The sequence below is a fragment of the Cordyceps javanica genome, chromosome 4 (genome assembly GCF_051103115.1).
Source record: "Cordyceps javanica chromosome 4, complete sequence".
Taxonomy (NCBI): domain Eukaryota; kingdom Fungi; phylum Ascomycota; class Sordariomycetes; order Hypocreales; family Cordycipitaceae; genus Cordyceps; species Cordyceps javanica.
The window spans coordinates 2,023,380-2,039,280 of NC_139298.1; the positions used below are offsets into that span (position 1 = coordinate 2,023,380).

General features: G+C 55.8%; 6 protein-coding genes across 6 annotated transcripts; 3 read left to right on the plus strand and 3 right to left on the minus strand.

Annotated features, from left to right (window-relative positions):
- Positions 1–1,010: 1,010 nt before the first annotated feature.
- V2A60_006509 (uncharacterized protein) lies at positions 1,011–2,483 on the plus strand (the record flags this gene model as incomplete). Its single annotated transcript, XM_083257803.1, has 3 exons — positions 1,011–1,134; positions 1,195–1,406; positions 1,467–2,483. The coding sequence occupies 3 exons, from the start codon at positions 1,011–1,013 to the stop codon at positions 2,481–2,483; spliced, it is 1,353 nt and encodes a 450-aa protein (XP_083113929.1).
- A 1,511-nt stretch (positions 2,484–3,994) lies between these two features.
- V2A60_006510 (telomere repeat binding factor-domain-containing protein) lies at positions 3,995–7,043 on the plus strand (the record flags this gene model as incomplete). The annotated part of the gene is made up of 3 exons (XM_083257804.1): positions 3,995–4,037; positions 4,171–4,562; positions 4,617–7,043. The coding sequence occupies 3 exons, from the start codon at positions 3,995–3,997 to the stop codon at positions 7,041–7,043; spliced, it is 2,862 nt and encodes a 953-aa protein (XP_083113930.1).
- A 1,291-nt stretch (positions 7,044–8,334) lies between these two features.
- V2A60_006511 (uncharacterized protein) lies at positions 8,335–9,723 on the plus strand (the record flags this gene model as incomplete). The annotated part of the gene is made up of 1 exon (XM_083257805.1): positions 8,335–9,723. The coding sequence occupies one exon, from the start codon at positions 8,335–8,337 to the stop codon at positions 9,721–9,723; it is 1,389 nt and encodes a 462-aa protein (XP_083113931.1).
- A 413-nt stretch (positions 9,724–10,136) lies between these two features.
- Positions 10,137–12,519, minus strand: V2A60_006512 (uncharacterized protein; the record flags this gene model as incomplete). The annotated part of the gene is made up of 4 exons (XM_083257806.1): positions 10,137–11,573; positions 11,628–12,352; positions 12,405–12,453; positions 12,508–12,519. The coding sequence occupies 4 exons, from the start codon at positions 12,517–12,519 to the stop codon at positions 10,137–10,139; spliced, it is 2,223 nt and encodes a 740-aa protein (XP_083113932.1).
- A 563-nt stretch (positions 12,520–13,082) lies between these two features.
- On the minus strand, positions 13,083–13,730 carry V2A60_006513 (LYR motif-containing protein; the record flags this gene model as incomplete). The annotated part of the gene is made up of 4 exons (XM_083257807.1): positions 13,083–13,118; positions 13,176–13,238; positions 13,303–13,467; positions 13,677–13,730. The coding sequence occupies 4 exons, from the start codon at positions 13,728–13,730 to the stop codon at positions 13,083–13,085; spliced, it is 318 nt and encodes a 105-aa protein (XP_083113933.1).
- A 752-nt stretch (positions 13,731–14,482) lies between these two features.
- On the minus strand, positions 14,483–15,849 carry V2A60_006514 (WD40-repeat-containing domain protein; the record flags this gene model as incomplete). The annotated part of the gene is made up of 2 exons (XM_083257808.1): positions 14,483–15,355; positions 15,514–15,849. 2 exons carry the CDS (start codon positions 15,847–15,849, stop codon positions 14,483–14,485), a joined length of 1,209 nt encoding a protein of 402 aa, XP_083113934.1.
- Between the last annotated feature and the right edge of the window lie 52 nt (positions 15,850–15,901).

Below are 15,901 nucleotides of genomic sequence, written 5' to 3' on the forward strand. Positions count from 1 at the left end.
CCAAGTTTGTATTTGGGCCTGCCTCTCGCTCTCTCTTTCTCATTTACCTGTAATGGTAGTTGTTGCATCACCTTGCAGACGCCACCACCAACCACCAACCGCCAACCGCCAACAAGCAGTGGCGAAAAGAGATTACTACCTGCCAGTACGGAGTACGGAGAATGTGTTTACGGATAGCCTCGTTTCCCTCTTTGCCCTCTCGCCTCCCATCAAGGCAACGTTGGACGTGGACCCCCCCTAGTCAGAATACCAGAATTTCCACTGCTCGCGGCCTATGTATCAGACCCGGCTGGTGGCCCACCCTGTCCTGTGCATGGCTTTTTTTCCTTTCTTCCTCGTGTTCCGTCTTGATGCCCATGCCCGCCCACATCTCCACCATCCCCCAAGCTTGGATGCGGATGGGGAACAAGTCTAGCCTTGCCAGGACATTGGCCGCCTTGGCTCTTTGGGCTCTTGCCGTTCTGTGGGCTTCAAACAGTGGTCCTGCTCGTCTTATTTTTATTATTACCTAGTTGCCTTGGTACTTAGCATGCACATTGGCACACCTTCTCCGTGTTGGCAAGGTGGGTGAGTAAAAAGTCGGCAGGCAAAAATAGAGTAGGCAAAGCAGGCTTTCGTAGAGCTCCCCGTCAGATCCCAAAAGGACGCCATCAATAAAAGTAACGCGAGCCCAGCCTTGCCTTGCTGCTCCATTTTGCCATTTTGCTACCTTGCACCAAGTCTTCCCGTCAGACTCTCCTCTCCAGGCCTTATTTGTACCGTTTGCGCTTCCTCAAACCCTCGGGGCGTGTAAAGTCGGGTGCCTTTCGCTAGGTACACTCTGCCTGTATCCATCCATCCATCCTCATCGCGACTGCCTCTGCACTCCAGCCAGCAAACCCTCGCCAACACCGTTGAGAGCCGTTTTGTGGCTTGCCCTACTTCTTCACCATCCATCGTCCAGTACTCACTTGACTCTTCCCATCATACATTTCGTCTCTCGCTCCAATCGATTCCCCAATCGACTCGTCATGCGCTTTTCGTCCCTCAGCCTCGCCCTGTCGGGTATGGCTGCTGTCGTCTCTGCGCTTGACGCGATTGAAGTTCTCGGCAACAAATTCTTCAAAAAAGATGGTTCTCAGTTCTTCCTCAAGGGTTAGTCTGATCTTGTAGATCAACCCACCAGTTCTATCCGGCCGCTGATGCTTGCCCTAGGTGTTGCCTACCAGCTTCGACCCCTCGACCCTTTGATTGACACCGACCAGTGTCAGCGAGACGCCAATGTCATGAAGGAGCTTGGCGTCAACAGTATCCGCGTCTATCACGTTGATGCTTCTGCCAACCACGATGGCTGCATGAAAGCTTTTGACGATGCCGGAATCTATCTTCTCATTGATCTAGACACTTTCGGCACCTACGTTATTCCCGTATGACTTGCCCCTTCCTCACTTGATACTACTTACCAAGTTGCTGACTCTGCCCCCCAGACAGACCTGCACTGGAACCAGACACAGCACGACGCTTATGCCGCTGTCATGGATACTTTCCACAGCTACGACAACGTCCTTGGATTTTTTGTCGGCAACGAGAACATCGCCAAGAGGGAGGACTCGATCGCCGCTCCTTTTATCAAGGCCGCTGCCCGCGATATGAAGGCGTATCGCGACAAGAAGAACTACCGCAAAATCCCCATCGGGTACTCTGCCGCCGACATTGTCGAGCTTCGCCCCATGCTCCAGAATTATCTTGCCTGTGGTGGCGACTCTGCCGACATTGTCGACTTCTTTGCTCTCAACTCGTACTCGTGGTGTGATCCCGCCGATTACAAGACGTCGACCTATGACAAGCTTCAGTCCTACGCCAAGGACTATCCTGTTCCCATCTTCTTCTCCGAGACTGGCTGCAACAAGCCTAGTCCTCGTCTCTTTGACGACCAGGATGCCATCTTTGGCAAGGACATGATCAACGACTGGAGCGGCTCCATTATCTATGAGTGGATTGAGGAAGAGAACCACTACGGCCTCATCAGCTACGGACCCTCTGGCGGCGACGCTTCCAACACGGACGTTGAAGGAGGCTTCACCCGCAAAGGCACGCCCACTCCCGTCAGCCCCGATTTCAACAACCTCAAGAGCAAGTGGGCCACCATCTCGCCGACCGGTGTTCACAAGTCGGATGTTGACCCCAAGACTCTGACTACTCCTGCGTGTCCTACTTCGACTGACGGAGGCTGGTGGGCCATTCAAGGAAACGTTCGTATCCCTACTCTTGGAGAGACCATGGCCGGAACGTTTACCTCTGTGCCGAGCGCTACTACCGACAGCCAGCCTCAGACTACTGACAAGGGCAGCGACGGCAAGGATGGTGGCAAGGGTAATGGAAAGGATGATGACAAAGGTAAGGACAAGGACAAGGGCAAGAATGCCGCTTCCAAGGACATGCAGGTCACCATCCTTGGATCCAGCGTTGCGGCTGTCCTTTTGTTCGCTGCTGTAGCATTGTGATTGCATTCTTGGCTGTGGGTTTTTATTTTTGCTTCGTAATAATTCTATCAACTTTTATTAAAATCACTGGTGCGTGAGATGAGGTTCATGAGCTCGTGTTCGACTTGATCACATTTTTATTTGTTTTCCGGCTACCATACAAGGTGCTTAGCTGTATGCTCAACACATGAGGTGCCAGGCGAAGACACTGCTTGGCTGGATAACGGCAGCGACGAGCATTGTTATTTTTCTTGTCCTTGCTATCCCGTGCCACTGCATTTGAGATGCATAGTTCTCAGGTACGTCCATGGTGTATGCCACTTGCCAAGGATCAGAAGTATGAAGATCAATGCGGCTGCACCGCTGATAAAAAGGACCACTCCGGCAGACGTTTGGTCTTTTGTATAAGTAGCGCCTTCTACACCTACAATGGCGGAGATGAGCCTCCTCCCCGGCTGCGTTACATGTCTCGCCCATCGGAGTGTCTATTGATACGTTTAGGGGTAATATAATTTTCGATTCAGCCAAGTCGTGTCCGAGGCAATGTTCAAGAGCGGGTGCAGTTTCCCACGGGAATGATTCAGAGCCGGGGCCGGCGTTTGGGAGAAACTGCGTTTGTGACGACATGGTGCCGAGTTTGCATCTTCGAGGAGGCGCTACCGGCATCTCGGGCGCTGGCCCCCAAATGTCAACCGCAACGTGTCTGACAATCGCTGCTTGAATGAAGGTTCCTAGAACGAGCTGGAGGGCTCCTTGAAGGAGGCACTCCCAGCACCTTAGGTGCTGGTCCTAAAATGCCAGTCGCAACGTGCCAGTACAATCGCTGGCTGGCTCCAAATCCGGAAAGTGGGTCACGTAGTGCACTAGAAAAAATTATTCGGGTGGTTGGAGTTGTTGGACTTGGCACTGGCTAGGTGGCGGCGCCAGCGGCGCAGCAAGCCTTTTCTTCTTTCTTGGTGACGCAGGAAGGCGCGTGTGTCTTGGAAGCCTTAATATCAGTATTGGGTACGGAGTAGTTACGGAAGGATGAATGAAAAAAAAAAAAGGTCGATAACGATAAGAAGCAACCGTATCAGTTGATACGAAGTCACTCCTCCACCCAGCCCACCAAAAAAGCGTAGCCTGCTGCAACTTTTATTATCTACCAGTGAAACAGATCTTCCTTTTTGGCCAGGCGCGATAATTTTGAATTCTTGTTGCTCGATATTAATTTTTGGCTCCTCGCCTCTGTGCCCGTTGTGTATCACTTGTGGCGAAAGTTTTGGGGCAAGAAATAAGGGCAGCGGTGACGACTGACTCAGCAAATTTTCTCCGCGACTGCCCGCATTCGATCGCCAGGCAAGAGTTGACGACAAGAAGACGGACAAGGACAAAAACAAATACAGCCAGAAGCAGGCACAGCTTTTGCTTCATTGGCAGAGAGGACTATCCGATACCCCTCTCCCAAACGTTTTCGCACATTTCCTCCGCCTCCTTTGGCTTCTCTTGCGCTCGCATCGTCGCATGCGCGCGCCGCTCTCCATCCAGCAAACATGGCTGAGCCGGCGCAACTTGAAGCGGCGGGCGGCGCACTTGGTACGTTGACCCTGCACCCTGCGGCAGGCATCTGCCTCGACCCTTTGGTCGTATGCTCGGTTCCAGTTCGCAATTGTGTGCTGCGGCAGCTCTTGAGACCGGTCGATTGCTAACGACACCTTTGTCGGCGCAGGCATAAAACAGGAACACGACCTGTCGGGCCTCGACGGTCTCGTTTTCAGCCTGCCACCCGAATTGACGAACCCCAAACGATCGTATGAGCAGGAGGGCGAATCATATCAAGACTCGGAGGCCAAGAGGTTGAAGACTGAGGAGGCGCAGGCCGCACAAGAGCCCGAGGATGACAACTCGCTCGAGGATGGGCTGGCGCTTCTCGTGCAAAATGCTCTTTCCAATGTTGGTGATCTTGTGGGGGACTTCGATGCGCCAGTCGATGGCGATACTAGCGACCCCATGGACATTGACACCGTCGCATTGCTAGAGAGCGTCGCGCCGCAACACACATTCTTTTCCGACCCTCAAAAATACGTGCGCAGTCTGCAGTCTCATACATTGGGCAGTCTGGTTTGTCTCTTCCCAATCCATCGACGGTCACACGAGTATTAACAGGATATGCAGTGTTTCACGCTTTTATACTCTCTTGTACAACATCAGCCCATCGACGAGGCAATCCGAGCGATACGAGATGCGGAATCAGATCATGGGCGGACGTTTCGCCATCTTCAAAGCTCCTTCGAGAGTGTGTGGAAGCTATTTACCAGCAACGATACCATGTCTGCTGAAGATGTCAACGTGGACAGTCACGCCGGCACGCTTCTTGAAATTGCCAATCTAGCGAAGCTGTGCGCCTGGCTCGTCGAAGCGACCGCTGAGTCTTACTCGATGGCTGATTCGAAACTCCTTGCGATATTCAACTGTCAAGTCTCGGACTTGCCCATTGATGCCGCTGAGCTCTACCTTGCAATCAAGACGCAAAATTGCATACAGCAGCTGTTAAATAAAACTGAGGACCAGCAGGCCGACCAATTGGTTACTCACGCTCTCACGCAAGGCCTCGGAGACAAGTTGAAAGCACAACACCCTGAAGACAGCTTGCTCAACGCCGATCAAGCCTTTATCACTTTGGCAAACGTTCGCAAGGCTGATTTGATAAATGAGACCAAAGAAAAGATTGACGCGGATTCGCTGAAGAAGAAATACCCTGCTGACGACTTGTTACGGAGTTTCGCCTCGTGCGTGAAGACCCGACTAGCAGCAGCATCCGAGGTCGGTAGCGCTTACGGGGTGCATATGGTCTTAGAGGTCGACCCCATGGAGCAGGCTACATTTGGCGATCTCGGCGGCAGCGCAGATCTTGATCTTGACGAACTTTCCTCATTCTTTGAAAAGACAGCCTCTGGGCTCGTGCAAGACGCGCTTGCTGGACTGACTGAAGCCGAAGCCACCCCCTCAATCATCATTGACGCTCCCGATAACAGTAATCCGACGAATGACACCCAAGCCATGGCTAGTGTAAACGGCACAGCTGCCACGGATAAGCCAGCGACGACTCCTAGCACCGGTACAGGTACCACCACTAGCACCACCACAGCTCCTGCTACGGGCAATCTCATGACCGACTACAAGGAGCTTGAGGCTCTGGTTGCAGAAAGTACCTCCAACTATGTCAAGACCACTCTTAATGGACTATCACCAGTGCCGTATCAACCAACTGTTCCAACCAGCACAACCGAGAGCATGACTTCTCAGCTTCCCTTCCTCAGTCATTTGCAACAGCACGGGCAGCACCACTACTACACATATTCGCAGCAGCCAATCCAGGAACAGCCACCTCAACCACCTGCCTCTGGTGAGAACCTGCCGCCAAATCAAACGTTTCCCAGCGCCATACTATATGACAAAGCACGCCAAGCTGCGCTTTCCAAGTCATCCGCGCATACGAGGCGAGAGGGGCTTCATTCTACTCGTCGCCCATGGACCCAGGAGGAAGAAAAGGCGCTGATGGCCGGCCTCGACATGGTCAAAGGACCTCACTGGAGCCAGATCCTCACTCTATTCGGACAAAGTGGCACCATTTCAGACATACTGAAAGATCGGACGCAGGTGCAGCTAAAGGACAAGGCACGCAATCTGAAGCTTTTTTTCCTGAAGACAAATTCAGAGATGCCATACTACTTGCAAGCTGTCACGGGTGAACTCAAGACCAGAGCCCCAACTCAGGCTGCCCGAAAGGAAGCCGAGGAGCGGGCAAGACTGAACTCGGAAGAGGACCAGGCTAAACTCCAAGGAATCATGACCCTTGCTGGCGGCTTGCAGCACCTACCTCAAGGGCGTACAGGAGCTTCAGGTGTCGGCTCTGGCGTTGTTACGCCCGCACAGGCGGCCAGCGCTGCTCAAGCTGCTCAAGCTGCTCAAGGTCGAGGAACGCCAGGCTTGGCAAATGTTCCTAGAACAGTCGCCGCAAGCCTGGCACAATCACGACAAAACCTACATCCCACAACGCAGCAGACCCTGCAAGCCATGTCCCAGCAGAACCCTCCTCGACCACAGGGCCAGGCACAACTCCCTCCCCACGTTCCGCGGCCTCAACCTCAACAGGCCCAGCACAACCTCCCGCAACAGCAACCTCAGCAGCGGCCACACCCAATTGCTCCACAGCAGGTATCGCAACAGCAGCAGCAACAACCTCAGCAACAAATCCAGCAGTACCAGCAGCCGAAGCCAGCACCTCAACACCTGCCCGTCCAGCCTGCCGTGCCACCTCCTCATCCGATAGCGCTACCAGCCACCATGTCCGCACCCCATTCCACGTCCCACACACCGAGCGCAACCGCTTCTCCAGCACCTGCACATCATTCCCACCCTCACACCCCTGTACTGCAGCATGCACCGCAGAGTGCACAGGGGACGCCTGTTCTGGCACCCAAGGAAACGCCAAAGCCAGAGGAGCCTCTATCTCAAGAAGCTCAGCAGGAAGCAGATAATGCTGCCGAAGCTACTCTATTAGAGGGGCTACAGGCCGCTATTGCTGGAGCGCTGGGCTAGGGCAACTATGTAAAGAGCCCACGATGAAAACTTATTATCATGACGAGTATACGAGAGACACCTTTTCTTTTTCCTTTTTTTTTTCGGGGGGACTTTTGGCGTTTCTTTCTTACTTTTCTACTTTCTCTTTTGGAGCCAAAAAGTTGGGCTTTTATTTGAAGCCTACCCTCTTCTTGTGAGAAGAGATGACGAAACAGGGCGTTTTTGACCGGTCAGTCAGATGAAATTTGTTGGAGAAGATACCAAGACAACATTGGAAATGTTTCGATTTATCAGTTAGACTTGTTCGTTCCAGGCAGATAGCTGTCGTGGTTTGTTCCAAGTAGTAAGACCGTCTCAGCGCGCGTAGCTAGTTTACAGCTAATGGACGTTCTTCACGGCAACCTACCCTGAACCCATCCTGACATGTTCTTCTGCGTGATGTAGAGCCGCTTGCTTGTGAAACCAGCTGAGAGTCATTTTTTTATTCGCTGATGGACCTTGTTCTAGGCTGTTTTAAATTTCCAGTTTGAAGCGCCATTGCCCGTGCTTGCCAGGTGTGCAAGATGTGTGACCAGTGGTACATGTATGCACGAGGAAGCTCGCGCGCGCGCAGTGTTTCGACCAGCAGGCCATAACCAGCACCTGCAGCCTCGAGTGTCGGAACTGGCTTGTTGGAAGTTGTTTTCTTGTCAAAAACTGCTCACCGTTGCAAACGACTGCCGTGCATCGAAAGGGGAGGGGACGGTGGGGGGCAGCCGGCCGGATCGTTACCCGCGTGATGGCATATTCTGATGTCACCCCAACACACGTGAACCCGCTACCTTCACCTCCTGCGGTCGAGTCAAGTCGAGTCGGGACCCCGTTACCAGGACACGAGAGGCGAGCGGGCCATCGAGCGATGAAAGGAATGTTTGATGTGCGCCATATTACGAGAAAACCGGGTGTTGTATGACTATACCATGGTCAACTGCTAGCTAGACCGAGGCCAGATAGAAATAGTGAGGCGGGTTGGAAATGCAACATGGTCAATGACCTTGCTTGCCCTATGCTAGTTTCCCTTGCCTAGGCAGAGATGGCCGTCAACCTTGTTTCCCTTTCTTATCAATCTTCTACTTTCTCCAATAGTCTTCTATTTGTGTTTACGAACGAAAACCTACTGGCGCGCACTGATTGACACATTGCAAGCCCATCCTTGTATAACACGCGACTGTTCCATTCATCAGCAGAAAAAACAAAACAAAAACGAAAGACCAGCCTAACAAGCAAAAGAAGGAAAGGTGAGCCCAGACAAAGGAAAGAGAAATAGAAGATGGATGCAGAGCCGGCCAAGGGCTTCTTCGCAGCGCACGCGCCTCTCATCGCCTCCTGGAAGTCGACGCCGATCCCGTCGCTGTCCCTCTCCGCGGGTGGTCTCCTCGCGCTCGCGGACCTCGGCACCGTGGCGCGCCGGACCGTCGTCGCCGGCGGCGCCTCGTGGCTCGACGTCCTCGTCCTGGCCCCTGGCCTGCACTACCAGCAGGCGGCCGACGCTCTCGAGGGGAGCGCCGCGGGCTGTGGCGGCGGCGGCGGCGGCGGCGAGGGCCTCGTCGGGGTGGCGCTCGCCACGGAGCTGGGCCTCACCGAGGCCGTCGAAACGGGGCCCGACGGCACCGAGGTGCGCCGCCACGCCGTCCGCAACGTCGCGACCGTCAACTACCTCGAGCGGCTGTTGGGGGTAGGTGACGGCGATCCGGGGGGCGGCAAATACCAGCAGCAGCAGCAGCAGCAGCAGCAGCAGCACGATGCGGTCGCAGAGGGGTCGGCGGTGACGATTTGTGTGGGCATGGCCAGGCACAGGAACGAGGACGAGGCGGACCGGATGCTGCTGCTGCGGCGCGCGCTGGCGGTGCTGCTCCGGCGGCGGCGGCGGCTGCGCCGAACGAGGCAGGAGGCGCGGCGCCACGACGGGGTGCTGCTGGACGTCGACCGGCTCAGCCACGCGCTGTACGTGCTCAGCCCGCTCCTCACCGTCGCGGCCACGACGCTGATGGTGCTCCTGCGCGACTGGTGGGGGCTGTCCTTTATCCTCGCGCTCATGCTGTCGCGCGCGCTCAACATCCTCACCATTATCCACCGCAGCCGGCCGCCGCCGCCGACACCACCACCACCATCACCCCCGACCAGGGCCGTGTCGCCGCCGCCGTCTCTTCCTCCTCCTCCTCCAGACCGCAACCGGGAGGAAGAACAGCGGCAGCAGGAGCGAGAGCCGACCGAGTACGTCATCGAGCTCGGCCCCCGGAGGCGACGGGTGGTGCTGCGCGGGCGGGCCGACGACCTGCAGGCCGTGACGGCGCGGGCGTGGCTGCGCGGCCGCACGGCGCGCGACGGCTACTGCGAGGCCGCGGGCAAGCTCCTCGTGTACGGCGTGGCCGCGTGCAGCGGCAACCTGACGCAGGCCGGCGCGCTCGTCCTCATGGCGCTGCTGCTGCTGAGCGCCGCGCTGCTGGGCCTGAGCAACGCGCACGCGCGCGGGCTGCGCATGCACGGGCGGGTGGCGCGGCCTCTCGGGAGGCCGCGCCGGGGCGACCGGCGCCGGCCACAGGGACAGGCACAGGCGTGGTTCCGGCGAAAGGCCGAGGACGACGAGGACGAAGACGTGGCCGATTTGGAACAAGGCCGGCGGGATGGGTTTCCGGTCGAGGACGTGCGGGGCAGATGACGAAGCTGCATAGCGAGAGACGAGAGACTTCGAACATGTTTTCAGTAAGTAAACGTTGCATGAGATGAGCGTTGTTGGTGTTGTTGGTGTTGGAGGTTTTTTTTTTTTTTTTGCAAACATATGTGAAGGGTACATGATACATATATACTCCCGAGTTTCTTGCGCAATCGTTGAGCAACATTAAAGGATCCAATAAGCACACAGCACAGCAAATACACAAAGCGACGAAAAAAAAAGCACCCAGTTGCGCCTGTTATACACGCCAAGTTTCATCTCCATAAAGACCATGTGTATTCAAAGCCCTCATTCCCGTTCGCGCCCCGTGTTCCTGGCATCTGTCGAAATGAAACACCGTTTCAGTAGCCAATAGACAGAAATAGATGTAAAAGAGAAGCGATTTAGTGTAGCTTTCTCTACGCCGCGCTGGTACCGTCTTCTTCGTTCGGCTTTGGAGCTGTCGGCGCAGGTTCCGTAGCCGGCACAGGTTCCGGCACAGTTTCTGGTACAGGTTCTGGCGCAGACTCCGGCGCAGGCTCCGGGATAGGCTGCATGACAGGTTCTAGCTCGAGGGCCTGCGGCTCTTCTGGTGCGACATCCACACTGGGCTCCGGCCGCAGTGGCACCGGTACCTCCGCGGGCTCAGGCTTCGCTTCGACGACAGCTGGCTCTGTTATTGGGGTGGGGGCGGAGGGCTTTGTGGGCTCTTCGGTAGGTTCGGGGTTGGGCTGCGGCTCCGTCTCAGCAGGCTCGGCGGCCACTGGTACTGGTGACGCCGGGACTGGAGGGGCGGCTTCAGCTGTGCTTTGCGGCTCCGGCTTCTGGACAGCAGCGGGTAGCGGGACTGGCTCCTCTTCGGCTTGCTCTTCGGCTTGCTCTTCCGATTTCTGTTCGGCCCTCTGTTCCGGTTTCTCTTCCGGCGTCTGTTCCGGTCTCGGACCTTCCTCCTCTTTAGGCGGTTCAAGCGCGGCAGCCCGAGTGTGTTCCGGCTCGGCCTCTGGAACTGGATCCTCAGCGGCGGCGGGTGCAGGCGCGGGCTCCGGTTGGGTTTCGCTCTCGACTGGACTGAGAGTCGGTGCGGGTGCGGGCTCCTTGGTCTCGTCTACTGACGCTGTGCCAACTTCCGATGGAGCGCCAGACTCTGTGAGCGGAAATCGCACCGACGCCGAGTCTTCGGGTTTGATAGTGTCCTCTGTCATGATGGAATCCTGATGCTGAAACGACTTCTCTGCATTCATGGTGTCTGATTCCTTGCTCTTATACTCAGAATCAGAGACCCTGGAGGAGCTGTCGTCAGCCTTGGGGGTAGCAATATTACCGACTTGCTCAGGGGGAGGGGGGAGCAAGGCACCGCTAGGGGTTGGAGCGAGTTCAAGGTCTCGGTTCTCCGCCGCCTCGGGCTCCTCGCCAACAATTGTAGAAGGAGGCTCGGCTACCGTCGAGCCAGATTCGACATCTGTTGGCTTGGCAAAGTCTTTGAGCGAATCTGGCACGGTGCCCTCTGTGGGCGAAGGAAGAACAACATTTTTCAGGGGACTGCCCTCTACTTTTAATGACGAATCACTGGCAAGTGAAGCAAGTGGTGGTGGCAGTGTCATCGGGTTGGCAGGTAACTTGTCGGCCGCCGCAGCATCTGCCACCATCTCCTTCACTTCCGTAGGCACGGGAGGTGCGTCGGCCATAGTCGTGTCGTGGTCCTTGGAATCTTCCACAATGCTCGTGTCCGGGTGGTCACTATCAGCGTGCTCGTCGTCATCTTCATCGCCCTCGTCACCGTCATCACTCTCGTCGTCATCGCCGTCCGCCATTTCGGTGTCCCTATTTGAGGCGCCATTGGTCACAGTCGGAGTACCCTGTATGAGTTGCGTTAGCAAAGGCCACATAACATCCAGATGACCAAGACTCACGTTCTCCGTCGCCGTGGGCTGGCTGGGCATTGCGACACCGCTACCATTGGGAACACTGATGTGTGGAGGTCCGCCTGCTATACCACCCCTGTTCTTCTTCTTGCCGCGACCAGGACCAGCCTTGGTCTTGCGCTTTGGGGGAGGTGGTCGACGGCGTTGGTTTTGAGCTTGGGCGAGAGGCGCGGCAGGGGCCTGCAGAGTCTCGACGCGCGTGGATATGATCTCGCCACTCACGGCCTGGCCATCGGCGAGCGTCACTTCTTCAGTGTACGGATTGCCGGCGGCATCGACGCGCCTCACTGTAGCTCTCGTGACAGTCGACCCTTGCACCCTTTCTTCAGGCGTCTTGCTCGCAATTGTAACGGTGTTCTTACGTCGCTTGGCAAGGCGCGCGATATCTGGTGCTTCAACATTCCTCGGAATCTGCTTCCAGACTTTGACGGAGAATCCTTTTGGAGAGGGCTCTTCCTCTTTTTTCTCGGGCTTTTCGTTGGCGTTGGCGTCTGCTTCGGTCTCTTCGTCGTCGGTGGGCACGGCGCGTTTGTAGAGTCGGCCGGACCGAGCTGCACGCAAAAGCTCTTGACTGTGCGGTGTCAGAAGACTGGAGTCCTTTGGCATGCCGTGTATCAGTTCGGATGCCCAAACATCGTTCACTTGTTGGGTTTCCTGTTCGACGGGCGGCGCGACGTTGACCCATTCCTGGCGCCATTGCCTGACGGGGAGGCCTGCATCTTGTCAGCTCGGACAGGGCCGATGGCTAGATATGCGCGGTGTTACCTTCAAAGTCATCATGCTCTGCATAGCCAGCGCGGTTAGCGCGACGAGTCTAGAAGAGTGTCAGCTGCGGGTTGCAAGAGGTGAAATGGTTGAGGCGGCTCACGCCAGGTGCCATGGTGCTTTTGCAGCGCTACAACGATCGCGATCGGAGAAAATACACAAAGGATCTCGCGCCAATATAGGAAGAGAATTGGGTGCCAATTAATTGATGCGACAGCGAAGATACGCTAGATGCCGTCGACACAGCATCTCTTGACACGGTTGGTGTCGGCGCGATGGCGGGAAGCAACGTTCGACCAATTGGTGACTGGAACCCATTACATAAGCAGGTGGTTGGACGCCTTCAACCAACCGACTCGGGAACAAGTATTCTACGCAGCTCTCGACTTGTTTGAGATTTGAAGGATCTAGAACATGATGGTTTAACGGTTGAGATTTATATATTGTCTATTTTCTTTCAAGTGCACTCGCAGTACGCCGCGCCAGCGTGGACGACCCATACGCCCTCCAATAAAGCAACATGTTTTTTGATGACCACTCTTGTATTGTACAGGTAATTGAACCATGGTTTGTCCTTTTCTGGAATTAATTGATGGGAGGGCTTGGTTCGTGTTAGTCCCCCAACTTCGCGTTCATCTTGGCACGAGATGGCTCCGAACGTAACGTAGCGACAAGCATTTACTGCTTCGCCACCTGGTCAGACTTGCTTGAGTCCTGCGACGGCTCGAAGTTAGCTGAATGTTAGATCTGTCACTGGACGATGGGTCCTACAGAGAGTCTCCCTTCGACGACTAATCTATCGAGCTGGTAAAATTGCCCGATCACTGTTTGGCGCTGTATTCGAGATTGTTAGCCATCTCTACGCAGTTGTCAGGGTCGGCGCGCGTCGGGCTCGTACCTTCATAGCTTGCAGCTCCTTGAGACCCTTTTGGATGAGCTCCTGGACCTTGCGCGAGTCCTTTTCGGCCTTGTGCTCGTGAAAGGCATCCCTCGTCCGTCGCTTCGCATACTCGCGGAAGTTGTACGCCGTGAACTGCTCGCCCTGTCGAAGTAATTGGCGGTACTAAAAAAGGAAGAAGACGGCCAGGGTTAGCAAACCCGAAAAAAAAAATGACAGTTTGAAAGGGATAGCGAGCGCGAGTTGGCAAAGGGGCGCGGGATAATGCAGCCGTGGTGGCGCACGGCGGTCGGTCAAGGAAAACAGTTTTTCTGACTTTGCACGCGACGGGCGCAAGGCGGCGCAAGAACAGATGCGATGCGTAGGCGACATACCAAAGAGCGAACCTGCTGGGGCGTTTCGCCTCGTAATGTTGCGACGGCAGACATTGCGCTTGATGGGTGTGAAGTTGAGGGAGGGAAAGGGTGATATGCAGGATTCACTAGTTCAGCTGTGCTAGGTAACAAGGCCCCGGGCGCTGATGATGTCGCCTCGCTACAATGTCGGTCTTAGTCGGGCCGTGCTTCAGCGACGGGGAGGCGGGAGGCTAGATTTTACCGACCCGCACTGTGTTGACACGGGGAAACTTGCTGGCGGTGTACAGTGCGAAATTTAGCGATACAGCAAGTCTGGATGGATTCTATTGGTAAATGCTCATGTGCAGCCAGTGTGTGTAAATAAAATGTCTTGTTGGTATTCATGCGGCATGATGCTGGATTACTAATGGAAACTATGCGGACTGAAATTTGTTGACTACATAACTGTGGGTATCGATGGCTTCTGATGCCGATTTATGTAGACTGTGATATTTGCCCATGGCGGACTGCACGTGGGTAATGTACATGCTTTGTCGCGGGTGTACGGCGTTGCGTAGCGCGGCTGTTGCCCCGTCTGGCTTTACAGAGGGCGCAGCACGAGCGAGCGATTCGCTATTACGTGGCTACATCCTTGCACGAAGCCGGATTTCCAGTCCTCGGGAAATTCGGACTATTCGGGCTTGCGTAACGCAACCAACTGCGGTGGCAGCGGCCGAGCCAGCCGGGCAGGCCAGGGGAGGCTCACCACTCGCAACGACCAAGACACACGGCGTGCGTCTTGAGAGCTGTTGAGCCTGACTTTGGAGCTCGACAGTAGTTTGTGTTTATGCGGCGTCCAAGCCTGCCGTTGGTGTCGCGAATGCTTGCAGTGCCCTTGTAATAGTGTCGTCTGAAAAGCCAGGGGTGTTGAGCATCTCGCCGAAGCGTGCAGCTGCCGAGTCTCCAGTGATTTGCGTAGAGAGGGTGTACTGGCGTTGGGACTGGCTCGGCTTGACCACAGTCGGCGTTTGGTGAGACTGCTGCGATGCGAGGAGGGGGATGAATGCCAGATTTGTGACAGAGGCGTTGAGGTTGGCGAGCTCGGCTGGGTGACTGTTGTCGGTCAAGTTCCACTTGAGAATCTTGCCTTTGGTATGACCAGTAATGAGCGTCGTCCCGTCATAGTTCAAGGCCAGGCAGGCGGCGGGGCCAGCGTCCGCGTCGGCAACGCCCAGAGGCGAGTCGACCTGGACGACGATGGAGGACAGCTCAGCACTTCGCGATCCGAGCAGGGCCTTGTCTCCAAAGAACTCGACGAGGAAGATGGAACCGTCTTCGGCAGCAACAACGAGGGCCCGAGCACAAGGGTCCAGCGTGGCGCAAAGGGGTATCGAAGGGAAGAGAAGGGTCCTCAGGACTTGGCCGGTCTGGTAGTTCCATACGATGCATGTCTTGTCTTTGCTGGAGGAGACACAGAGACTCGTCTCGGAATTGTCACCAGAGGCCACCACGAGAGACGTGATGGCACCACGGTGGTTGGATAGGGTCAGATCGGGCTCGAAGCCGGGATCGGCGCCGTACTCGAGCAGTCTGGGCAGGGACCAGACATTGATGTTGGCGTCATCGGAAGCTGTCAACACGTGGCTGTCTGTAGTGGCAAGACAGGTAATTGCCTGGACGTGGCAAGGGGGTGTGGTGATGAGACGCCCAGTTGATGTCTACACGCCGCCGAATTAGTATGGCTGGGTCGAGAGGTGGCGAGAGACGCCGACAAAAAGAAAGCAAGGATCCCCATTCGCAGGCAGCGAAAAAGGGGGATCAATGGATCATGTCTAAGGCAGGGACGCCGTTCCAAGGTATGAAAAAGAAAACTCACCTCCCAGAGAATCAGCCTGCCCTCGGCAGTTCCTAGCAGCAAGACGTTTCCTGCGAGAGCGAGACTGCGTATCCTCTCCTGGAAGGAGACGAGGGTCTCTTGGGTACCACGCTGGCGTGAGTAGACGTGGACGTGAGATTTCTGGTCCTGGGCGGCAAAGACGTGGTGACCACTGACGGCAAGACAGTTGGGAGCGACAGAGCTCTTCTTGAAGGAGGCCTTGAGACGCCACGCGGGTGCGACGATGTGGGTGTAGATGCCGACATCTTTGGGCACGGCGGTGTTGGCGGCGATGGGGGGCCCGCAGACGGCGGACACGAGCTCCTCGGTGAGCATTGCTGGTGCTTAGGTAGCTGATATGCTGCGGTTAGCGGCGTGCTTGTCGGGC